The following is a 26046-nucleotide window of genomic DNA, read 5'->3' on the forward strand; positions in this document are numbered from 1 at the left end:
TATTTTTCGCTGTTATTTTAGCGTGTTGCGGGACCGATGATGGAGGGGGCGTGTGTTTGATGAGCAGGGCGTGGATTTGGCAGTGAGACGGGAAAGGGAGGGGGGGTGTTGAGGGTTTCCTATAGAGCCGCTGCCAGAGAAGCCACGGGAGCGCACAGAAGGCACGGCGCGCTGCGGGACAGATTCCCAGGCACCTCTCAGCCGACCGAGCTGGGACATTTCCTCGAGTTCGTGAACGATCTACAGGCTGCATTTGATGCTTTGACGAGCTTAAGAATCCCTGGAGAGGGTTAGGGTTAGGGTTAGGAGATAAGCACAGGAACATGCGGAGCTATCTGACGCGCGCCGGGCAAGTTTTGCGCCACTTGCTGTTGCGGCAGGAGCGCGGCGGTTTTTTAGAAGCCTTCTCAGTTTGAGGAACTTTGAAAGCTAATAGTATGAAGTCTTCTGACATGGCATGTTTCCTGCGTTGTGTCCTCATGCTCAGGATTGCGACTCATGGGATGTAGTAAATGGAGAGCTGCGTTCAACTTTGGACACCTGAAGGTGCAGTCCAAGCTGTCCGTCTTCTTTACCATGATCATTCTCTTCACTTACCTCTTTTACTGCCTCAACGGATACTGCGACTCCCTGCCCAGGCCTGTTTACGACCAACAGAGTAATTTACAAAACAAAATTCTCCTAAATGATGGACATGAGGCGTCACCGCAGCAGCTCGGCGCGTTTAACGCGTCTCAGGGCTCGATCGTCCGGGGGCAGCTGTCGGACTTGTCGAACAGCGATGCTCCTTCCAACAACATCTCTATAGCCAATAATTTCGGCAGCAAAAAGTTTCCCCAGGCCATCATCATCGGGGTGAAGAAAGGTGGCACACGGGCTCTGCTCGAGTTCCTGCGCATCCATCCGGACGTGAGAGCCGTCGGCTCTGAGCCGCACTTCTTTGACCGCTTCTACGATAAGGGGCTGGAATGGTACAGGTAAGCAGCTCTTTTTCTTTCTTTTTTTCCCCAAGTTAATCATACAATAACTCATTAAATACTTATGCAAAATCACGAGTTTTCCTGAGCTGAGTAGTAATAAAGTGGAAGGGTCAAAGTTCAGGGCAGAAGTCTGATTAGAAGTTGTGGCTGCTCACATTCACTTGACTGAGAATTGAAGTTTAAATTATAGCTTTAGAGTTTTTTTTCCATCCACATGGCCTGCATAAACGGGCAGACTTCGTTTTTACCTTTATGGGTTTATTAAGAATACATTTGCCTTGATTTAAGATGAATTAATTAAAAAATTAAACATATTAAATATTTGTTGTTGCATTAGGCCTAGCTGAGCTACTTGCAGGAGCAAAATCCAATCAAGCAGTGCAAATAAACTGCAGTTTACAACACAAGTGCCCGAAAAGTTCCTCTCTATATTATTCTAGACTGCTTGTAAAAAAATGAATGATATGTATTTTATCTTCTGCAGTTGGTGCATCTTGTGTGGGAACTAATTTTGTTTCTTTGGAAACTGTACCTTCAAACTGAACAGTGTGTGTAGAAAAAGGCCTTTTTAGTGATACAGTGTGAGGAGCTCAAATTGAGAAGTGAGCAGTTTTTAAACACTTCTTAGTGCCATATGTGCATCAAGGACTTTCTTCCTTGTGCATGTTCCCCAATCTGGGACCTTAATGGAAAAAAGTGCTTTCATGTGCCGTCCTCATGAGCCAAATGTACACAATCCTTTATTATCGTGTATTTTCTCATTCCCTTATCACAGTAAAGAATTAAATATTAGTGACTGTGCGTGATGCAGCAAAAACAGAGCTAATACAAATGCACTCTCCGCTTATTAGTCCACGTAAAGTGTGTTTTTGTTGTCGAGGCAAACACATTATCTCACGCTGGTGCGATCAGTCCTCTCCTCTCCTCCTGAATATCTCTCAGCACCAATAAGAGGCTCTGCTGATAGCTTCCAAGGATGGCAGCGTATTCAGTCCCCTGTCAATAAATTGCTGTTTATTGAGCTGACACACTGCTTCCTTAAGTGTTCAATGTTGGTCCCCTGAGGGCCGCAGGACCAGCCTGATCGCAGGGGGAGGATGGGTTATGGCTGTGGCCCGTGGTAGTGTGGATGACCCCTCAGTCAGGTAGTCATGTGTTTGTTTGAGGATCAGCCAAAACGACCTTTCTGAAGGTGGAAAGTGATATTTCTCTAATCATAGTCTTCAAACTCAGACAAATGAAAATTTGACAGGACAGCAGCGAGCAGAGAGACATCAATCTTCATTTGCAAATTAAAATGTACACGTTTAAATTGGTGGAACTATATTTTTTGCAAAATAAAGATGTCTTAAGTGGCCGGCTGATATCTGATAGCACAGAGATGAGAGAAAAAGAGACAGAGAGGGAGGGAGGGTGAGAGGAAAACCATTAAAGAGGAAGAACGAGGGGAGAAAAAAACATCTGGGGAGTAAATGACAGTTTGATGAAGAGACAAGGAGAAGAGATGAGAGCACGGAGGTGTGGATGAAAAAAATGTGGAGTGAGAGAGGGAGACGCAGGGAGAGATCAATACAGGCGGATAATGATCTGTTCACTGTGAGGCTCAGGTGGAACAGCACTAAGTGACATGAGAGATCAGAGCGTGTGTGTGCACAAGTGTTAGGAAGGAAGTGGAAGCGGCTCCCGCTGCATGCAGTGCATGCGTGATGATGATGCAGTTATGGGGGATGTGGACGGCAGCTTGTTGAGGCAGTTTAACTTTGGGCCGATGTGCACGCTTTTATTCAAGTAGTTGTAAAGTCTGTGTCCGTTTGCAATCTGCTTGCACAGACGTGAAGATGCAGGATGAACAAAAAGAAGCGTACATTTTAGCCCGCTGACTGTTAATAGATAGAGGATACTAACAGCTCTTTATTCATCTGCTACATTCTCGATTTTCTAGAGTCAAAGGTGACGTCCTCAAATTCCTTGTTTTGTCAACCCGCAACCCACTGAAATCAGAGACTGTTGCACATTTGCCATTAATTGTTTCATCTCTCATAGGCGAGTTGTTCAGTTGTGGGACTTTAGGGAAATGTGTATAAAAACGATGCACAAACTGTCTCCAATTGCATTTAACGTAAACATGAAGCTATGAAAAGGTGCTTCTTGCATGTGAATATTTTAGCCCAATTAAGCATGATTTGTCTTGAAGGGGAGCTCATAACTTAAAAAAAATTCACCTTTTTTATTTATTTTTTTTCATATATCATTACTGTCCTATTCTCAGGAGATGTAAGGGGATACTTTGGGGAAAATACGGGTTCAAGAGGTTAACTGTTGGGTCGTGTCTCTCAGCACTCTCAGGCCAAAACGCACAACAGCAGGAAATAATCAGCAGCACATAATCCTTTAAAGCAAAGGATGCTAGAAAAAATGTATTTTCTACCCTTGTATCCCTGTCCGCTCTAATAACCAGGTTTGCGATTTTTCACTCAGATCAGACAGTAAATTAACAGAACTCTGTGAATTCAGAGATGCACAAAAATCAGTTCATCTTCGCTGTAGGATCTGTAGTTATCTGAATGGTGGCAAAGCAAAAGTAACACTAGAAAGGGTTAAAGGTGTGGATACCAGCGACCTTTACACGTTCCTCTTCCTGCTTTCTGTTGTTGGGAAACTGACCTTACCTTGTGCTCTCTTAACACAGACATGACATATTCACCTTTCTGTTTTTCTTCCTCTCTTTTTGTCTTTTGAAGGCATAATGAAACGTGTGTTTTCGCTCCGTCCTAATCCGCCGACAGCTCGTGTCAACACTGTGTGAATTGGATCGGTGTAATGACAGGTCAGGCATTAACATGGACAGCTCAGGGACGTGGAGAGCGGCCTGAGGGGGATTAGGCCCCCTGTTGCAGTTAAACAAGGCCTTATGAGGCATTAGTCAACACCCTCAACCAGCCACCTCCTCACCTTGCAGCGCCGATCTGAGGAGCACATCAGTATTCCTGCTACACCTCGACCTTTAGGGCTATAGGGGAAGCTTATTGTGCCCGGGGGCTGTGTAGTTCACTGCCTTACAGACAAGCAGTGACAGTTTCTGGGACTTTTTGGATTTTTTTATACAGATATAAATGTTTGGAGCATATACAGGAACCATGTAGCCTAGTGTTTCCCAACATGGAGTAGTTGTAGCCTAGAGGGTACTTAGTTTAATTTATTTGAAAAAAAAAAAGAAAAACAGAAAATATGATTTGATTTATTGAGTCAGCTGCAACACAGAGACCGGCCTTCCAAGAGTAACAGAATCAGTTATTTCAACCTCACGCAACATCCATACATTCAAGTGCACAGCTCTGTGCTGGCTGTAGGTATTATGGCCTGTCTGTCAGGAGTAAAGCACGTTGGATGGACTTCACCATAGGAGCCCTCTGCACGTTTACCCTTTCCCTTTGAGAGTCAACTTTCTTTTAACCATAAGCAGGAAAGTTCCCTTACCTCACTGTGACCATGACAACAGAGGTCCCATAACCTTAACGAAGTAGGAATTCTAACCCAAACCATGACGTTTCCCTAACATGTTTCCCAACAATGACTGTTTCGGAAGGCATAGACAAACGATGTCGTCCTGCCAATACGAGCGTCAGGTCACAAAACGCCTCTGTGTCGTTCTAACGGCGAGTTACAAACAATGTTTTTTGGTTTTCTGGTATCACCTGAACATTAGCTAGTGCAGAGTGAGTGCAGTTAGCGCAAAACTAGTTAGCAAGCAGCACAGAAGTCTAAACAACTATGTAAAGTTAATGGATAAATGGTTATAATAGTTGGCTAAATAAACATTAATGGGTAAATTGTTAAAATAGTAAAAAGTAATGGACAAATAGTTAAAATAGATTGCTTAAAGTAATTGATAAAGAGTTCAAATGTGTAGTTAGCAAAAAGTAATGGATAAATGTTTAAATTGTTAGCTAAATGTAATGGATATGTGGTTAAAATAGCTGGTTAAAACTAATGAATGAATTATTAAAATGAGCTTAAAGTAATAGATAAATGGTTTAAACTTGGTCAGCTAAGATGAACAGTAATGGATAAATGGTTAAAATAGCTAAAAGTAATGGATAACTCCTTAAAATAGTTAGCTGTGGTTGAAATAGTTAGCTAAACGTAACGGATAAAGAGTTACAATAATTAGCTAAAAATAATGGATAAAGACTTCAAATGTGTCGTTAGCTACAAGTAATAGAAAAATAGTTATCTGGAAGTAATGGATAAATGTTTAAATTGTTAGCTAAAAGTTATGGATAAATGGTTGAAACAGCAGCTAAAGCTAATGGTTAAGTAGTTTGAATTTCCAACGTCTGCCACTTCAAGTGGTGCAAACCAAACTGACCTAAACATTAACACTTTAATTTTATTAAAATAAATATTTTAGACGAACAATATGCACATTTCCATAATTGATAGTGTTGAATCACATCCAGCTGGGGCCATGGGGGTAAGTCCACTGCTCTGGTCTTTCCTTGCTTTTCCATCACTTCACACACAGCTCTGAAAATATTAATTTAGTGTAATAATGTGGTGGGTATTGATTGACACATCTCAACCTCGGCCTGTCACCTTTTGATGTCCAGCGGCTTATGAATAATCAGCAGGCACCTCTGACTTCCCTGTTCCTCCCTACTTTCCTTTCTCCCTACCCTTTCTGCCCCCCTGCCTAGGCTCTTCCATTATTCCACATATCATGTGTAGTTATAAAAATATTATTAATTTAGTGTAATTACATCTTAAGTACCCTGTGATTCACATATATCAATTTGAAACAGAACCATTGCATGTGAAGCCAACAACATCATCTGAAACTGGGCTGGAAAGTATCACTTAAACATTTATTCTCTGACAGAGCTCTTCATTTCAAAGTGCTGTCTGTGTCTTTGAGCTTCGGAGCGAGTCTTGGCCCCTGCCCTTCAGCTGGTAACCAAGTAAAACACATGGACATCCTTAAAGGAAGCATTTGGCAAATTGTTTTAGAAAAAATGCTTATATGTGGAAAAGCCTTGGCTTTGCCATCTGCTGGAAACGATTCTGTGGTTTGGTGGTGGAGAATGAGGGTTTAGACAGCCATGGTGTGCAAGTGAGTGAGTGTGAGCATGTGTGTGAGCTCCGATTCATTCACACTGCTTCGGCTCCACCTGAAGTCCACCCGCTCCCCCTCTCCCTCTCAGCGACTCTCCACCTTTTCTTGACGCTATAAATATCCAGCAGATATAAATGTCATTTCCCGATATCGATCACCCCGAATAGGTTCTTTCTATTGATCTGGCTCTCTCTGCCTTTATCACGCCGTTGCAGCAGAAATGAATTAACTTCTGAATATTCAATCTTGTTGACAAGGAGCTGTTACTCCCTTCCACCGCTGACATTTATACCCCGCGGTCCAAGTGTTGCTGGAGTGGATTTATTGGCTCGTTCAGGTCACTCAAACTGTGTAATGTAAAGCCACAGGGCGAGTTCTCGCTCCCGTTAGAGTTGAGTCGATGTTTTTTTCTGCCTGTCTCTAAATCTCCTTCCTTATTGACTCGTTTCTTTGTCTCAGAGAAGCATGTTGTATAATTCAGCTGAGTGCTGGATGCTCTACCTACACAGGAATGTCCAGGTTTTATTTCCTGTTCGACTCTTCTACCAATCACAGGGGATTCTCTGGTTGAATTCCTCCCTGCTCACATTCTTGGAGGCTGCATGTTGCAGAGAGTATTTTTCAGACTGACAGAGGGGTTTTTGGGGGAAAGAGCGGCTTTCGTGGAGGAATTTGGAAAAATAGGAAATGTATAGATCTTCCTGGAAGAAAGAGGGCTTTGTGCAGAAGACAGGGTTCAGTGCTTTGCGAGTATTTGAAGCTGCATCAGCGTAGGAAGGAAAAAGAAGTTGGTTGTATCCATGGCCGCGTGCTACACTGTACGGCACGTCTGTCAGAACTAATAAACATAACATGACACATGCTGCTATTTACATGTAAAGGGATTTTTGTCGTAATTAATACAATATGTAAATGGGCCTGGAAAAACTAGAGGATATAATCAAACGTGACTTGATAAATTGGTGTGGAATAGATATGGATTTTTACTACGTGAAGAAAAAAGGTCTGATCCGACTCCGTCATCAATATTTTGACAGCTTATCACTGGTTGACCTTTGCCCTCCCAGCATGCCGCGTCTCTTCCAATCAGAAATAATGGCATCAGGTGACTGGTGAGAGATGCATAACGGGAGGATCGCCGAGGAGACTCCTCAGTCATGGTTCCAGAGCGCAGAAATAGAAAAGTTTTCGCCGTTCATCACTGTGACTGATTTTTAATTTTGCAATCGTGTGGGTTTTCATTCCCGACTGTCGCACTGAGAACGTGTGTTGTCAGTAAAGGACTGAAGACGTGCTGTTACTCCTCCTCAGCCACAAACTCATCAAAGTCAGCCTTTCCTTGTTGAACAGCAGAGATCAGAGATGATTGATGAGCCGCCATGTTCAACAGACCACAACTAAATAGTCGTCCCTCTCCTCCCTCCACCTTCTCTTCTCTACTTCACTTGCCTTTATTTTCTGCTCAACTTCTTCTTTTTTCTTTTCTCTCTCCTCTGCTTTGTGATTCAGATCAGTGCGCGTAGAGTAAATGAGTAAAGAAAAATGGCAGCAAGCCGGCTGCAAGCGCTGCACGTGACGGGAACTGTCTTATTAATAAAAGAAACAGATAAGCAAATTGATGTGGTCATCATTCCTCCTGTCCACAGTGGCCATTCTGAAGTCTCTCAATGTAAGAAGACTCTTTCTGGGATAAGACTGTAACACTGTATTTATTAAAAGTGTCATAGTTCCGATGAAGTCCAAATCGATGTTTAAGTGCTTTTATCATGCGTGTCTGGCACTATACGTGACCTACACGCCAGCGTCTGGCCCAGTAATGGCCAAAAAAAAGGTGGTTTTTCGGGTATGATTAATGGTGTTTTAGAGTTTGTCATTTCAAAAAAAATGTTGATGACTCATCCTACTAATTTTGCGTCCAATGAAACGCTTTCTTGAATTTTTATGAGAACGCCATAGCGGAGTCTGGGTGAAACCAGATATTTCTATCCGGCTGCTCTGCCTCAACTCATTATAAAGAGTTTCTTGACGGACAGATTATTGCTAAAGTACACAGGGACCGAATGAGACTGAGGCCAGTTTGACAACAGGGAATACAGTATCGAGGTGGTTTACAAGTCACTGATGTGCGTAACAAACGCTCAGCGCTCACTGGCTCACTGTAAACATGATAAGTCCCTCTCTAGCTGCCCGTTTTCTCAGAAAACATGGAAATATGAGGAAGCAAATAGCACTCCGCCTTCTGCTTCATGGGAAGACTTTGGATTTAATCCCCAATCGCCTACATTGAAATTGCATTAGAAGGGGATCTCTTCATGGCCGGTATGGACAGGAGGATCAATTACAGTGAACAAAAAAATATTTAATAGCACATATGGCATGTGAGCGTTGTTTTAAGACAGATTTGGAAAAAAGTGAATGTATCAGCAGTTGGAATTGTCTCTGCCTTGAAAAGCTTTCGATGCATCACTGATAACCGACCAATACCTTTATAATGGTGCTTTTCACTGAAGGTGTGTGATAGCGATTAGAACATTGTGGCCTAATTAAAATGCCAGAGTATATATTAAAGGAGCAATTAACAGTTAGCTTCATTATCAATTAATCTTTACATTGTAATTAACTTGTAATTGTTTGGTTCATAAAATGTCTGAAAATAGTGAATCCCTGTTGTGAAAGCCCAAGATGAGGTCAGAAAATCCAACATATCCAGGTGCAAAACAAATGACTTTAATGACTAATCAATTACCAAAATGGCTCTTACCAAAATTTATTGGGAATCAACTTATCGACGAATCAATGAAGTGTTTCAGCTCTGCAGTACAATGTGATCAAGATGATTATTTTGAGAGTTGAATCGCCCTGTAACTCTGCTGCCTTCAGGCTCTATTTTCCGCTGCTTACATTGAAAAATGGATCACAAGATAATATGATATCGACTCTCTTTCTAAATGTACGTCAATTCCATCATTGTTTTTGTCAGGGAAAGAGATGCACACTGAAGTAGATACATTTATTCATAGTTACGGCTGCTGGGTTTTAGAGCGGATAGTAAAACCCACACCCAGTTAGCCATCCCTGGTCTGTCTGGAGAGGCAGGTAATTATTGACTCTGTGTGTGTGTGTGTGTGTGTGTGTGTGTGTGTGGCAGTGGACCTCTAACTGCTGTCTATCTCTGTTTAATGTCTGACGGCCTGGGTGGTGGGGGTGGAGGTTGTGAGAACCTGCAGCCACCCTGAGAATCCCACAGAGAAACACAGCTTCCTTTGTCTGGTATACCAGCTTGGTAGAAAACTCCCATCAGCTTGACTTAACCAACTTAGAGGAATTGGTTAATTGTCGGTGATGTCTGTGCTGGTTTTCAGAGGAAATGAGATTAATTACGCCTGAAACTCTGGCACAGAGAGCTAAAGCTGTGTTTGAGGACAAGCGAAACATCAAACACGATGCTGTGATTGGGGGAAATCTGGAAACCAACACCAGCTCCCGCTTCATGTCCATCCAAACTCCGCTGCGCCCTGCATGTTTGATGTGTGTGTAAACGCAGCCAATTCCTCCTGAGTCCACTCTGATGAGCCTGATAGATGGCACTAATAGCAGGCCGCTGAATGGACTGCTTCCAGTTGTAAAAGCCATGGCTCTGCCAGCAGCGATTTCCCTTTTTCAGCTTCAGACGCTGCTAACAATGAGCTGAGAAACCACAAGGAGTGGCAGGCTGAAACTGCTCGGAAGTGGCTTTTCAGGATCGTACAGGATCGAGTGTTCTTATTGGTCGGGACCTGGGGAGTTGCCAGCTGAGCAGAAGTCCATATTGAGTCAATTACAGTATTTCTGAGGTGTGTGTGTGTGCACATGTGTGTGTACTCATTTAGAAAAGCTGTTTAATTAGTGCAAACGTGGTTGTTTTCTCTGTCGCCAGTGCAGACTCAGAGAGGAGGGTAAACATTACAGTCTGTACGTGCTGTCTCATGGTTAATCTTTAACTGGACTGACTGAACTGGAGGCCAAACAACATCCATCATTGTTCCATCCATCATTCATAAAATGTCATTTAACCAGAGGGGCAAAATTCAGATATTCAGTTTCTCAATCAAAATCGTTCCAAATCAGTTTTCTGCCAGTCAACAAATGGAGTAACTGAATGGAGTTTCAGCTTGGATGTGCACATTTCGTGATAAGCGGAAAGATTTTTATTCCCAAAGACCTTTTCATGGGGAGTTACTCACATTCCCACCTCATCACACCATCACAACGACAGCCCACTTGAGATCTGCGACAAGGACATTGTGACATCACAGGGGTCAGGATCTACCCGATCTATCTGTCCATCCCTCCCTCCACCCTGTGTTCAGGAGATCGGATGAAGGCAGGGTGGGGCCCCCGGAGGCCCCTGGCAGCTCGGAGATAAAGCCACACAAGTAGGCCACTGTGGGCCCAGCAGGAACACGACGGCAGATTTTCCCATTCGATAAGTCAGGAGGGGTGGGAGCAATCAGCGGCAACATGCACACACACACACACACACACACACACACACACACTTCCACTCTCACATATGGACACTTACAGCACACTCATACATAAACAGTCAAACACACATAACAGGTTTCATGTCAGGTCATTACAGGTTGTTACGCTATCGCAGAGATCAAATCACTGCCTTCCTTCTTCCTGTCCTTCATTTTCTCTTCTTCTGTTGGGCCATTTTGAAGCATTCATTACGTTGATGATAGGTTTGGTTGTAGCTGCTGATGATCACTATCATTCTGACGCTTACGTCTCAGAGACAACTTGTCACTTTAACCCCGTGCGTCATTATTCTTGCTTATTATTTTGTCAGTGAAGTCAGAGTTCTTACACTTGTGTTGCTGTACTTATTTTCCTATTAATTTAAAAAAGCTGTTAAAAAGATTAAAGCGTGGTAATTCTGGGAAATTACCTTATTTGTTCTGTTGCCAAGTGTTCAAAGGAAGGATCACTACCACTCTCATGTCTGTATGGTACAGTTGTAAATGTAAAGCTGCAGTCAGCAGCCAGTTGGCTGAGCACAAACACAGGAAGCAGGAGAACAGCTCGCTTGGCTCAGTTCAGAGGTAATAAAATCCACCTAGCAGCACCTCTAAAGCTCCTTAATTACCCTAACACTTTATATCTTGTTTTATGCTGTTTTATGGGGGTCATGAGCCAGACATAACCCCCCGTAAAATGCTGAATTGTCATTTTGAAACTTAGGTTTTTGCAGAGATTAAACAAACAAGATTCATTGTGTTAACTTTGGACAGAGCCAGGCTAGCCGTTTCCCCATTTCTAGTCGTTATGCTAAGCTAAGCTATCAGCCCCAGCTACATATTTTGTGCAGAGCCATGAGGGTGGCGTGGATCTTTGCATCTTACTCTCAGCAAGAAAGCAAGGAGGATTCAGACAGTTGCTAAAGGTTCATGTAGTGTGGAGTTTGCGTCTTTGCCGAAGTTCACACATACATTTACACACAGCAGCACACACACACACACACACACACACACACACACACATAGATCTTCCTCTGTCATTACGGCTGCCCTGCATGGTTTCTCAGAGGAAACTCTGACTGACCACTTCTGATTTACTCACCACTCTCAGGCCCTGTGATGTCTCTATTAGCTGTTACGCCTCTATTTTTCCCCTCAGCTAGACACATTCTTCAGCTCTTTCCTACCGACCTACCCCAGTGATGCAAACCCCCTTGGTAAAAATACTCCTCACCACCCTGGTGCGTCAGCTAGACGGCAACCTTCAGAGTGTGTAATAGTCCGCCACACACACGCCGAAGTGAGATCTAGTAACATGAGGTGTGAGCAGCGTGGCTTTGTGTAATACAGATATTAAGTGTGAGGGGCTGTGGGATAATAACTTGTGGCAGTATTCAGTGGAGAACAGGGAATCTGCAGGTCTTGAGAAGGTCTTGAAAGCATCAAATGTAGTTCCCTTTAAAAAAAGGCCTTGGAAGACAATAAAACGTCTTTAATTTACAGTGAGAAACTAATAATAATTATTATTTATGCCAGCCATACGTTATACATTTTGAATCCAGGTCACATGAATTATGTTTCAAGGAATTATTGTTACAGTTACACTTAATAAATTGATGTTGGCCCTGTTCTCCTAAATTGTTTTCCAATATTCTTTGACCGTGAAAAAGGTATTCAGTTGCTTTCGATGTGGCATTTAAGGTCTTAAAAAGTCTTTAAATGTGTGAACACTGCAGAATCTCTGCTGGAATTAACACAAAGTATGAACTGTTTGTACCTGAATTTTGCTCTGAAACCTCTGAAACTGCATTTAGGCACAAAATCTCTACAGTAAAAACCAGATGCAATTCCTTATCATTAATCACTTTCGGCTTAAAAACTCTTTTTTGGCAACCAGGTATTTGCAAACCTGAAATAATAAGAAAACGATCAAGAAGGAAGTTTTCTCTGTTTTTATAAAGCAATGGTTACATTTAACAAAAGGCTAAATATTGGCCATCCAACTAATGCAATGGCCCAACCCCAACAGACACAAAGAGAAGTAGTGCTTTACCTCCCCTTTTATTGAGTTGCTTACAGTCTCGGCTGACTTCTAATCAGCCCACAGAAGCTCCTCAGCCCTGTATTTGCTGTCTGTAATGACAAACCTCTCCCTCCACGCAGCAGCTTTTACAGATCTTTGAACACACGGGCAGACTGTATCTGTCTGCATGTCCCTCTGTAGTGGTCGCGGATGTCAATGTGTTTTAAAATTCCTTCACACATGTCAAATGTATTCATAACAGTCTCACTTTGAAGGATACAGCAGAGGCCAAGTGGAGGCTTTGAAGTTGTGAAAGGGGAAATGGGGAATAGTGGAAAAAATGGAGGAGGTGAGTGAAAGAGAATTGGAGGGACAGAGGAAGGAAAAGAGGGGGAAACATCGCATGTACGAGAGAGAAATCTGCACATGATGACATGTTGCATTACATGATCCCCCGTGATCCCTGGTGGTCTCGCCCCCTGAATCACAACCATCTGCCTCCTGCGTCTGACCTTCAGGGTGGAAGAGTCCATTTCCATGCAGCGCAGGCTGGTGGGGATTAGGAGGGTCCGGGGGTCTGGCCTCTGGCCCAGCAGAGCCTGTACGGATCACAGCTTTCAGAGCTCCGAACCCCGGGACAAGAGGGAAACTTCCTAACCCAGAAACACTTCCCTCATCTCCGCCATACACACACAGACAAACACACACACACACACACACACTGAGGACTTCATTGCTCCCAGATGTGGATCCATCCTGTGAAAGGCATGTTCACATGGTTAGTGTGTGTGTGTGTGTGTGTGTGTGTGTGTGTGTGTGTGTGTTGTGTTTATGCGTGTGAGTGTATGTCACAGTAAAAAGCACAGAAACAGAGAGAGAGATGGGTGGTGTACAAACACAGAAATGAAAAAGACTAAAGTTTGTGCTTCCCACTGGAAAAGTGATAATATCCACTGTGTTTACAGTGCAGGTGCCCTTTTTACTTACTAAATGTACACACAGCCACATTTGAAGCACTTCAGTGGGTGAAACCCTTCATTCAGAGCAGCAGTCCTCCCTGTAAAGTCATAAAGCAGTAACTACACAAACAGCTATGTTGATAGAAAGGGGCTGTCAGGTTGCATGAAAGATTGCATGATTTTAGATTGTTTTGCCCAAAAATAAATGGCCAATTAAAGTGAGGGGAAATGCAGAATTTTTAATAGTTTAATTTTTTTAAATTTAATATGTGTGATTTAGAGTTGGACATATTATTTCACTTTTACAAGGTTGTGAGACTTTTAAGAGACAGATTTTTAAAAGGAAAGATTAAACTCTAAGCAGCTGAGGACAAAATATCTGGACATTTATTTCCTAGTATGTCCAAAAACACTTTATCCTACATTTCCCATAATGCACACTAACATTTTTCATACAACTTCAGGTGCCTGAATAAACACACACCTCTTGCCCCCTGACCCCAGTTTGTCTGTCCATAAAAAATGTGTAGCCTCTCAGCTGAACCGGAGATAACCTTGATGACATCACCTGGGTCATTTTATTTTTTTTTACTTTAAATCGCTCCTCCACAGAACAAGTAGTAAGTTAGCCCTCATGACAGGTAAACTGAACTTCATGTTGAAGATCTGATTTTAAATCAGATCAAACAGCATGAATTCAGTTAAAATCGCGTTAGCACTTTTACTCTGCTAAGCTAGGCTAGTTACACTTTCTTTTTTACAACTTTCTTTTTTTCCTCACTAATGATAGGATTCAGCAACTGCATTATTTACGTGTGTGGTTACTAAGATATCAGTTCATCAAAGTTGCTATTTTTTAGCTAAAGCTAGCTGCAGCTGTCTGAGCCCTCGCTACCTTTTATTTGATCTAGCTGTGAGTCTGTGGCAGAGAGTGCAGTAAGTGGTCGATGGGCCCAGTTTACCAAGCCAGAGTGCAGAGTGCGGTCTGGCTTGGATTTCACTGCATTTTGTAGTAACTGCAAACTCTGCATAGCGTCTTCATGGAAATGTTACATTTCTCTGGCATCATCATCGTTTTTTCTGTCGTAAAAATGTCAAAAGATTCTGGTGTGAACTCAATTTTGACCAAATATGTAGTCAACTTGGCTTGTCGGGCAGAAATGGAAAATGCTCTTCAAATAATCTGTCTACTACCTCCACATGAAGCAGCCCTGCTCCTCTCCTGTTGCTTTTACTGAGAGCCTGACGTAGGTCCATATACGCAGCTCGCCCGTGTGCCCTTATATTCTGGTCATAAACAGTAGCCTATTAGCCTGCAGTCCTTTAAACAGGCCCTAATAAAGCTCAGCCCACCCACACAGAGCGCAGCTAAATGTGAGAGCGTCTGGACACGTTGGTGTGCGCAGATAAACGCACATCTGCGTACTTTAAAACCTGACCGCATTCCTGCTCCAGATGCTAACGGTAAAGGTGTGATGAAAACAAACATCGGGCCGCGAGGTTTCCCTAAACTCCTTCTGGAAATCGCACAGAGGCCCGCCGGTCGGTGGCCACAGCCGACTGCTATCAGATAAAAAAGAACAAACGCTGTGTTTTTATCTTCATGAGAGAAAAAGAGATTAGGCGCTCCTGAGCAGTGATTCCAGGTTAACGAGAGGATTTTCTGCCCTCTCTGAGTGCCGCTGTTTTTCCTCTCTCCTTCTGTGCTCTTACCCCTCATACCCCCTTTTCCATTTCTTCTTGCCCACTCTTTTCCTTGCTCTTCTTCTCCTATCTGCACACCCTCCTCCCCCGTGCTCCACCGCTGTGTGGCCTCCTCCTGGGCTTTTTGTTGTAGCCAGGCTGCTCTGTGATTACAGGCTAGCCGTCCGAAATGTAAACACGATGTCAATGGAAGCCCCACTCAGCCTTGAATGCAACACCATGGCTTCCATTAGGCTGATGTGTGCTATAGACACACTCACAGAGCACCAAACAGTGCAAACACGCCGGCACCTCGGCTGTTTTTGCTTTCAGATGTGGATCTTTGGATGTCGCTGTCTGCAACCACAGAAAATCACAAAAAAAACCTCACTAAAAACGCCTGCATGTCATCCTGCATCTTGCGTATTGTTTGGTAGTGTGTTTTTAATTGCATCCTTTGGATAAAAAAATGAGATGATGCCGGTCTAAGTTTTCCTCGAGTCCCGACAACTGTGTTTGACAGGAGAAAACTGATCCACAATCCGCATCACCAGTAACCCTCAACGTTTTAGTCCCTTTAGAGCAGAGGGATTATTACAGCAGCCACTGTTTTGCACCAACTTTCAATAGTCATACTGGGAGAAATTCATCGTAAACGAAGTACACTCCACTGACAGTTATATTGAAGTGCTGCAGCCAAAAATATGTTGATTAAGGGATGAAACTCTCCCTATTTCTGTTCTGGAAATACTTAATTGCGCAGCCGTGTTGCCTCGGGGGTTTTGGAGAGTCAGTAGGAAACACAGGTAAACAAGGCAGGTTGGGTTGATGCACAGAAACAGCATGCAATTACCACAAAATAACCTCACAGATTGATGACACGTGAGAGTAACGGCTTCTGAGGGTGGAATTTCCTCTCCAAGCCAGAGCTGTTAAACTGTCCCTGCAACCAAATGGGAAGTTTAGCCTCTTCTGTCTGGAATCGAGATTCATAAAATCTATACTGCCGCTCACGTCATGTGGTGACCAGAAATAAGCTTGTCTCAGAAACTTGGCTTCGGTGCAATAGGTTGCAGCTTACGCTTTGGCCTGAAACGCTCATTTCAGTACGTCCCAATGCTGAGACCAACCATAAAAACAGTATTGTTTTTCTAAACTTTTCTCCTTTTGGTATTTGCTGTATTTTTCATCGTTTTGTTTAGCCCCGGCCCTGTAATACAACTCAGAGGTTTCTTATGAATACCATAAGTTGTGTATTTGGTGTTACCCTCGCAGCTTCATGCCAGGGGACATGCCGGACTTGGATCTGACTGTGTGTGTTGGATCAGAGAGAGAGGAACAAGGAGTCGGCTCCATCACCACACACCAGAGCTCAGAGCCCCATAAGCCCTTCACTTACAGACCAACCACGAAGACTTCGACCCAACCATCACCACATGCCTGCTGAGGAGGGAGAGGGGGAAGCGTGGAAATTAGCTTGGGGATCTTTCACAGTTGCAACACTGGCATTCCTCGCTGCCTGGATTTCTAGAACACAAACCGAGCCTGAGATTTGAATCTCCTCCTTAAACTCGACAAAAGGAGCCGTATTTTAGTTTTTTTTTAAAGAGAGGAAAATTGGCAGGATATTTTTTTCACAACAGAGGTTATTAGATTCCATTTTAGCATTACAGTAGCATTTAGATGAAATAAAGGACACGAGACAAATAGGTTTTCCTTTCCCTCCCATTTCCCTCGTTTTATATACAATCTGCTCTGGCACATTATGAGGACTCTCAGTCAAACGCAGGCTTTGGTCAGGGTTTGTTGAACTTTCTGAGGCACTACTGCATCTTCTCCTCCTCTGAGTCATCTAAGTAGGGATGAAGAACAGGAGGAAGAGGGCAGCCCAGTCCCCTGAAAGCCAAAGTGTGCCTAGAATACCTCAACCACTGATGATAATAACAATCAGAGGGCCAAAGGCAACAATCAGGATTGAATGCAAACACATGGCTACCAGAAGACGATACTCGACTAACCTGTTGGAAAAGGATATGTTTGGACTTTTGCCTGTTTGCATTGCCAATAAAATACCTTTGGCCTTTATTTCTATTAGTAATTTTAACAGCGCAGTCACTAAGCTAATTCATCAGATCCGGGTACAATTCTGCTGTAACAAAATCTGATTTATGCCAAGGTAAAAGTGTTTTTTTCTTTTCTAAGTTTGGCTAACCCTGAGGTAGCTCACCCTGCCTCACTTCTTTCCAGCATTTTTCCCAGATGTCAGCGATACACCTTTTTCCCTGCAGATATTTTGACATGTCACAGTAGGAAAAGCACAGGTGTAAATAGTAAAATGAATGATGGCTGAATTCCATGAACGTAGCTGCTTCAGTTTCAGGGTGCAGGTAGATGCTGTCATGGCTTACTGGGACAAAAAAAAAAAGGCCTCTTGGGGGAGTTCAGTGTTTTGAATACTTATTCTATGAAAACTACAAAAATAAGATCCTATCTGCAATAAACCAGAATTTTTCTTTAACACTCGTATCTACTCTATTGGGTATTTAAACTGCTCTTTTTCCATCTTTTTGATATGAGACTCTGTAAGCATGAGAAATAAAAACTTGCTCACAGGTTTTTGTTATACACATTATTTAGGAAGGCGTTACAGTAACATGATATCTTTTTTTCAGTAATTATTGGTGGAAGGGACTGCAACTGGAAATTTAGTAATTACATCAGCTGCTAATGCTAGCTTGTTAGCTTGGCGCAGGGGCTACCAAACAAGTAGAAACGTGGTTCCCAGTAACTCCAAAGTAATCTTGTTTTCATGTAGCGTGTTCTCTGAGGGCTTGCTATCGTTAGCCACTGTTAAGCCTTCAGGAATAACCTGGCTTTGTTCAGAGTCGGAGGGTTTGCGAACACCATGGCTTCTGGAAAGCCGTGTGCAGTTACTGAGGCTAACGTTAAGCTAGCTGTTGATGGTCAGCAAGTACCTCCAAACAAGGCTAGCTGCTTGTTCAACCATAGTATCTCATCTTTTTGGCTCTACACCTGTTAGATACTGAATATGTGATGGATGTTGAGGAGTTGAAGTTGTTTAAAGGCACTCCGGAGGGAGCTGGACTGAGTAACACAAGTAACAAATAACGTAGTTAACTTTTACGACTTTTGCTGTTGAGTTATTAGCGTAATACTTTTTCAGTGAGTAAAATGTATTGAATAGATTTTAGTAACTTGCCCAACACTGCCATGTGATACAGATTAGCTGTGCTGCACACAGAAAAGGGGAGAAAAAAATTAGATAAGTGAAAAACTCTGGGAGCACTGACGGTAACCTTTCCAACCCTGCTGGAAGACTACAAATACCAGTGGTATGACAGTAATGTGGCTGTTATTTCAGTCTTTTGGGACAGCAGCACAGGGAGAGTCCGGGCTGTTATGAGACTGTTTGGGAGGAGGCAGCGGATGAGAGGAAATTACTTTTCTGAGGTTAATATAGCCTTGTGGTTTTCCTACAGTAGCCACTCACAGACTCCCTACCAGTCTGCACTGACATGGTCACTCCATCAATGCCAGCAGCTAATGTCATGTTTATCTCCCTCTAATCACAGATTTAGCCCACTAATTACAAAGCAAAATCAAAAAGCCTTCGAGGCAAGTGAGGCATCGTCAGCGGAATGTCATGAGAAAATCAAAGGAATGTATTAATTGTTTCCAAATATGTAGATGTTATTTTTGAAGCTGAGAACATACAGTATGTTTGCTTTTTATCAAGTGGACACTCATGCAATGTCTAGAGTACAGTTTTATTAATAGTCTCTCTGTCCGTCTTTCTTTTTCATGCAGGAACCTGATGCCTCGTACTCTGGAGGGTCAGATCACCATGGAGAAGACCCCCAGTTACTTTATCACCAAAGAGGCCCCTCGCCGTGTCTTCTCCATGAGCCGCCACACCAAGCTCATTGTGGTGGTGCGCGACCCTGTGACCCGGGCTGTTTCTGATTACACCCAGACTCTGTCCAAATCTCCCGGGCTGCCATCCTTCCAGAACCTGGCCTTCCGAAATGCCACCACAGGCCTCATCGACACATCCTGGAGCGCCGTGCGCATTGGCATCTACGCTAAGCACCTGGAGAACTGGCTGCGCTTCTTCCCGCTCTCACGCCTCCTGTTTGTCAGCGGCGAACGCCTCGTGACGGACCCAGCAGGTGAGATGGGCCGGGTCCAGGACTTCTTGGGACTCAAGCGCGTGGTGACAGACAAGCACTTCTACTTCAACCAGACCAAAGGCTTCCCCTGCCTAAAGAAGCCAGAGGGGAGCAGCAGGCCGCGTTGCCTTGGGAAGTCAAAGGGCAGGCCCCATCCCCAAATCCCCTCGGAGGTCCTGCTTAGGCTCAGAGACTTCTACAGACCCTTCAATCTCAAGTTTTACCAAATGACCGGCCACAATTTTGGCTGGGACTGAACAGCTACTCACCAAAGCTCTTGAAAACTGTTAGTACCATTGTTTTTAAGCCAACTACCAAATCCAGACAGGGATACCTTGAAAACCTTGTGTCAATAAAAAGGTTTTACTGTGCAAAATATGCCTTTCCTTCATTTCCTAAGCTATGAAAACCCCTGCTTTGCTCCAGATTTACAACAGCCATGCTAACAAAGGTTGTGATTGCTTCAATTCCCTGAGCGACTTTCACAAGGAATACTAAACAGAAGCTTGGGAGAAACGCTGGTTGCGGCTCGTGCTGCTGCACTGTGACGGGCGCAAGCCGCACTGAAGCATACTGCTCATTTGCTTTAAATTGGAACTTCTAGCACTTGGCACCCCGAGTGCCAGAGGTATGCTAAGCTCTCATTGCTGTCTAAAACACTGAACAGCACAACCTCTAAATTGAAAATAACCCGAAAAAGATGCCAAGACTGGAAAGAGATGTGCCTAAAGTTAAACCAAATGGCACACGGGTAACAAGCCGTGACAGTCAGGCAGAGTTACGATAAACCAAATGACATGTTGGAGTTCAGAGACACGGGAGCCCTGCTAAAAAAACGACACAGGCAGTGAGGAAAGAGGCCAAGGGTTTTGAATTATGCATAATGGCACAATCAAAATAAAAGCAAATGTGTTGTGCTGAGACATAAGTTAGTCATCCAGGGTTACTTAAATCCTATCAGCATTGTTCAGTTCACCTCTGGGTAAATGATCACGTTTATACAGTCATAGGAAGTTCTTTTTTCTTTTGTTCTTTCAGTGCAAGCCCCTATTCTGGACTGTCTTTTTATTTTTAAAAAAATTAAAGATGTAGCAAATTCAAAAGGATACCTGGTAGTGGTGCAAAAAGGTACCAGAAATGTAAAACACAGTCCACTATGTGCTGTAAATTTGCTGTTATTTAAGTTTCCACTGCAATGCTTGTATAAAATGTTCTTTGCAGACAACACCTGTATCTGCGCTTGTTTTCTACTTCAATGAACTGACACTCACTTCCACAGACGGTACTTACATGCCACTGTATATTTCTAAAAGCTTAATTTATAAGATGACAAACTATTGTTGAGATGTTTTCTCTGAGACTTTTGTATTTGAAATTCTGCTGGAAATTCTGACTAAAACTTTTATTCTAAAATGTGTTTTGGGCTCATTTTTGCAGTGAATTCTTTCATCTTCTCTATTTATTCCAAACAAACCAATATTGCTGCTGGCAGGAATATACTGTAACATACAGCTGTATCGCAGATGAATTTTTTGGAAGGTGGAAGTGGCCTACCAGACACCGGATGATTAGAAAAGAAAATGTAATTAATCGCTGTTGTGTGATTTCAAGGGATGCCTTGTAGGAAAGCTGACATTTATTTACAGTATATAAGATTGTTACTTTAATCTTTAACCAGTACTTATTTATAAAATCAAGTGTTAAACTCACAGGCAGCATGAGCAAATAACCTTTTAAAATGGGCATAATCTAGGATTCTAATGAATAAGGAATATTGTTCACATCAACAGTTGAAGCCAGCAGCCAGTTAGCTTAGCATAAAGACTGGAAACAGAGGGAAACAGTTGGCCTGGCTCTGTCCAAATATAACAAAATTTGACTACTGGCACTGCCAGTGTTTACAAAGCTGTTTTCATTGTTTCACAGGGAGCAAAGCTAGCTGCCCTGGTCAAAGTAGTAAAATAGTTTGACATACTGGGAAATACGCTAATTCACTTTTTTGCTCAGAGAATATTGATACCACTCTCTCGTATGTATGGCTACAACCAGTTACCTTAGCATAAGTACTGGAAACAGGGTGGGCAAGCTAGCTTGGTGCTGTCCAGGAGTAATAACGTCAGCCTACCAGCACCTCTAAAACTCACTAATTAACACGTTGTCCTGATTTTGTTTGGACTTGCTAAGTTAGCTTTTCCCCTATGGCCAATCCTAATGCTGAGCTAAGCTAACTAGGTGCTGGCTGTAGCCTTATATTTCACACAAATTATTTTCCAAAATGTCAAGTAAGTGAGTGGTCAGTCGGTCTTTGGCAAACACTCTCAAGTTGAAGTGTGCGACGACAGAATGAGGTTGGTGGTGGGCATGGGTGAAGGGGTGGGGGGACGTAGGAGGTCATATGGCTGCAGGCATCCAGGGCTAAATTTGAAGTTAATGCAGGACAGTGGCTTTTCTGATGTGTAAGCAATCAATTCACTGGGGTGATTGGAGACCATTTGGGGATGGCAATCTTTGACCTCTTTGCTCCCCCTTGACCCCTCAGCCTGGTCACCATAAACTGCTGACCGCCATGCTGGTTAATGGAGTCGCCCTGTGTGAGCTATGAACGTGGATGCATGCTCTCACGCACATGCGCACACTCGCACACAAATAAACACACACACAGGCATACAGCAACTCCCCCCGATCCATTAATATTGCATTCTCAACCTCTGGGACCTCCACTGAAGGGAGATGGTCCGGATCAATAACTGCCTGTTTAGTTTATTGGTGGTGGGGATATGTGCTTATACGTACCATGTCCCACTGTCACTTTGATTTAACTCAGGGGTCGAGCTCAGGTCGCTATCATACATTTGTAAAATATTATTTAACACCTGATATATCTTCCATATATTTGTAATCGATGCAGGGCCTAAACAGACATACACAAGGCCATGTGGATGCTGGACCAGGACTATCATTTAATCTTTCCAGGGCTGCACAGTCACTAAGATAGTTTCTCGTCCATTTTCTCATTTTATTTCATTACAAATTAGTACTGGTATCAATTTTGGGGTTTTTCCATCTTGGCGGGACTAGTCGTGCCATGAAGAACCTTGAGCAGGCGGGCCATGTTGGCACAACTCAGGACCGTTTTTTCCATCATAAAGAGGTGGTCCAGTAAAACTAGTTGCCTAACTTGCTCACCATGATGTTGGGGGGTTCAAGCTGGTGGTTCAATTTCCTGGTTATGATCCCCCACTAGGTACAACACGGCCTCAAATAGAGAAATCCAGCAGACGGGCAAGCAGGAATCACAATGGTAAATGTAGTACAGTTTTTTGTTGGAACATAATAGAGGAACTTAACACGGCACTAATCAAAATTCTTGTATTAACAATTGTTCAAACAACTGCATGTAATGTCCAAGGGGTCACTCATAGTGAAGAACCCACCAAGATTTGCCACCCAGTTCAGCATTTCCCCTCAGTGTCGCAACTCTCAGCTCATTTTTTTGGTTTTCTGGGCCGCAAATGTTTAGATTTATTGGTCACACCACTCATGTCTGCAGCAGACTGTTGTTTGAGTAAAAATACATGGAAAAGTGTTGATGAACCTGCTGTGCACTATTTGTTCAGCAACAAACACCAGACAGACAATCCTAGCAACTGAACATTTAGCAGCTAAAAACAGATAAAACAGATGATTCCACATATTTATTTCAGTGGAGACCAAAAATAGAGCTAAAAATAGAGTGAATAATGGACTTGCACTTGCCAGGTATGCACAAAAATGTCTCCAAACAAATACTAATGTTGCTCCATATCTGTGTAAATAAGCAGCTCTTTGCTAACAGCCTCATTATATCAACTTGAAAGGTGCTAATATATTTGTGCCATTTACAGCTGACCAAAAAATCTGTTATTGCAGATTTAAAGAGCAAGATAACTGAAAACAGAATTAGAAAGACAAAAATATCAACATAGCTTCAAGTCAAGAAGCTACCACTTTCACAGCCAACTACATTTTCAGAACAGGCGTGATGATCAGTTACCTCTGGAAGTTTTTGCTAAAACTTGCTCACATTTGACAGGTGGGTGGTGTTCATTTTCCACCCTGCATACTCTTCAGTTATAGAATATCCTCAAGTCACACAACCCCATTCATGGGTGAGGAGTGCGTAAAGGGAACCAGCCGGCTATGTCGTCTAGTTTCCCGCTGGTGAAAAGTTTCCTTTATGTTTCTCTCTGCACCAAAGAGCCCTGAGACTTGAGATAGCAGCAAATCTCTCATTCATCAGCTGACTGAAGTTATTCAGGCCTGAAGGTATTGATATGCAAACAAGATGGTTCAGCTGCAGGTCTGCAGAACAAGCCTTTATCCAAAAAGCCCTGGCTCCATTCCTGATACATTTCTCTGTTTCTCACACAATGACCCCCCTGTCAATGGTCCATGTGAGTGTCTGGCTCCACTGAGGGTGCATAGGATCCAAACACACATGGATTAGACCAAACCCGGATATTGGGATGGATGGGCGAATGTCACCCCTTCAGATCTTTACACCCGCAATGAAAGAGACTGATGACCCTTACTGAGGAGGTCAAGTGTCCTCACTCCGGTGGGAGAGGAATGGCTGCTTGGGGACTGCCTGCCAGTTTGCCATCCTGCTCACGGGGCACTGCATGGGTTCAGTCAGGCATGGAACAGCTGGAGCACAGGGTGAAGTTTTTAGGAACCACAACACTTGCAGGCCGTTCCAAAGCTTACCACATTGCCTGCTGCATGTCCACACTGATGCAAGATAATTCTTCTATCATTCTGATATACCAAGCTTTTATTGGGCATGTGGCATGTTTTTGGAGCACTACTTTACATTCCCATAAAGCTTATTTGAGGACCATATGCCGTCAAGTTTCTTCTCTTCTTTCCCATCTTCCCATCCACAAAAAGATGCTATCCGGTTCGTACACATTAGAACCCTTTACCTAAAATAACTGAAGAAAAAAACAAATGAAGACACTGAAAATGTTTTTCCATATTTATCAGCATTAGTTTGAAGCTCGCCTGAAAGACTTCTACTTTAGTAGCTTATTGCCACAATTGAGGTCCTGAACATGACGAAAACATTTGCATCAGCCACATGCATCTCACTATGAACACAGCAATGACTTTCACACTGTCCATGCACATGAACAAGAGTCTACAGTCATGTTGGCATCGCTGCATGGGTGCACTTACCCATAGTGGTGTCCTCAGCTATATGTTAATATGAGCATGTTAATATGCTCACACTGACAACATGCTAATATGCTAATATGCTGATGTTTAGTAGGTGTAATGCTAAACATGTTCACCATCGTAGTTAAGAAAATAGGTAATTAGCACTAAACACAAAGTAAAATTACTATGATAAAGTACTTGAACCGCAAGTTCTTTCATGTATCAGCTGAAGGACTTCATGATCCGTGCAATAAGTTGAAAAAAATCCTGACACTGTTGTACTCTGAAAACCCACCGAGTAAGCATTAAAATACTGAAAACAAGCCTGTTCTGTTCCCACAGCAGAGCAGCCACACATAGTCTATCTACTGTCCACATTCCCCTTTAATGACCCAAACAACATCTCCTCTCACTGCTGAAGTGACTCGAGCAACTGGTCACTGGCCACTGCCTCGCTCCGCGACTTGCTCTTCTCTGTGGAGGTCAGGATCAGCCCTCTGGCCAAAGGCCAGAGTTCAAAGTGCATTCCACCGCCAGGGTCACCTATGGTCGTTTGACCCTCATGTGCAGTGGGTTATTCTCAGACTGATGAGGGGAAAGTGATTATGATACGTTACCGTCCCCCGTAATGGACTCGTTTATTTTGAATGATAGAGCTAAACTGGTCATTACTGAGGCAGAAACCCCTTTCGTGTGACCTTATTTACGATCCCTTATGTTTTGCCAGATTGTGGCAGAGTGTGACTGTGGTGGGATTTCAATACCACACAAAACAACCAGTCTGAAATGTAGATCAGTGTAACATAAGGCATTTAAAGATTAGATTTAATGAGACAACTGCCCACCAGAGAGATTTCTTTGCGGGTTGGGTTTGCCCTGGTGGTCATTTGATAGAGGAGTCATCTGTTGCCCTTTGACCTCAAGGTATGGCAGTGTGAGGAAGAGGGAGAGTCTGCTGTCAGCCAGACATACCTGAGTTTGACACCTTTACTCTGTCACTCTCAACATTAAGATCCATCATCAACATGTTCCACAATTTGTGTGACACTTTTCTGATTTTGGCAGTATCTTCATTGTTAAACACTAACTGTCCAGCTGCACCATTAACTCACTCCAGACAATCTGTCTCAGGACATACCGCACGATTCTCAGATAATTATCACGTCAAGACTCTGTCACACATTGATGGACACTTGGCTTGCAAGCTAATAATGTGCTAGCATCAAAACATGCATCTTTGTTGTAGAAACCACATTAATTGTGGCACAAGAGACACACACACAGCTCACACTGCTGAGGGGGTTGACCACAACGAGGCTACAAAGAAACAGAAAATGATCTCAAGATCAAAAAAAGGACATCAAACAACCAGAGATGCAAAATGACCTCAAGGA

At 43.1% G+C, this 26046-nt stretch overlaps 1 protein-coding gene across 1 annotated transcript; it reads left to right on the forward strand.

Moving 5' to 3' along the window:
- Window positions 1-154: 154 nt before the first annotated feature.
- si:dkey-121b10.7 (heparan sulfate glucosamine 3-O-sulfotransferase 6) lies at window positions 155-20870 on the forward strand. Its single transcript, XM_041962587.1, has 2 exons — window positions 155-977; window positions 19092-20870. Exons 1-2 carry the CDS (start codon window positions 499-501, stop codon window positions 19708-19710), a joined length of 1098 nt encoding a protein of 365 aa, XP_041818521.1. The 5' UTR covers window positions 155-498; the 3' UTR covers window positions 19711-20870.
- Window positions 20871-26046: the final 5176 nt, after the last annotated feature.

The sequence above is a fragment of the Chelmon rostratus genome, chromosome 21, assembly GCF_017976325.1.
Source record: "Chelmon rostratus isolate fCheRos1 chromosome 21, fCheRos1.pri, whole genome shotgun sequence".
Taxonomy (NCBI): domain Eukaryota; kingdom Metazoa; phylum Chordata; class Actinopteri; order Chaetodontiformes; family Chaetodontidae; genus Chelmon; species Chelmon rostratus.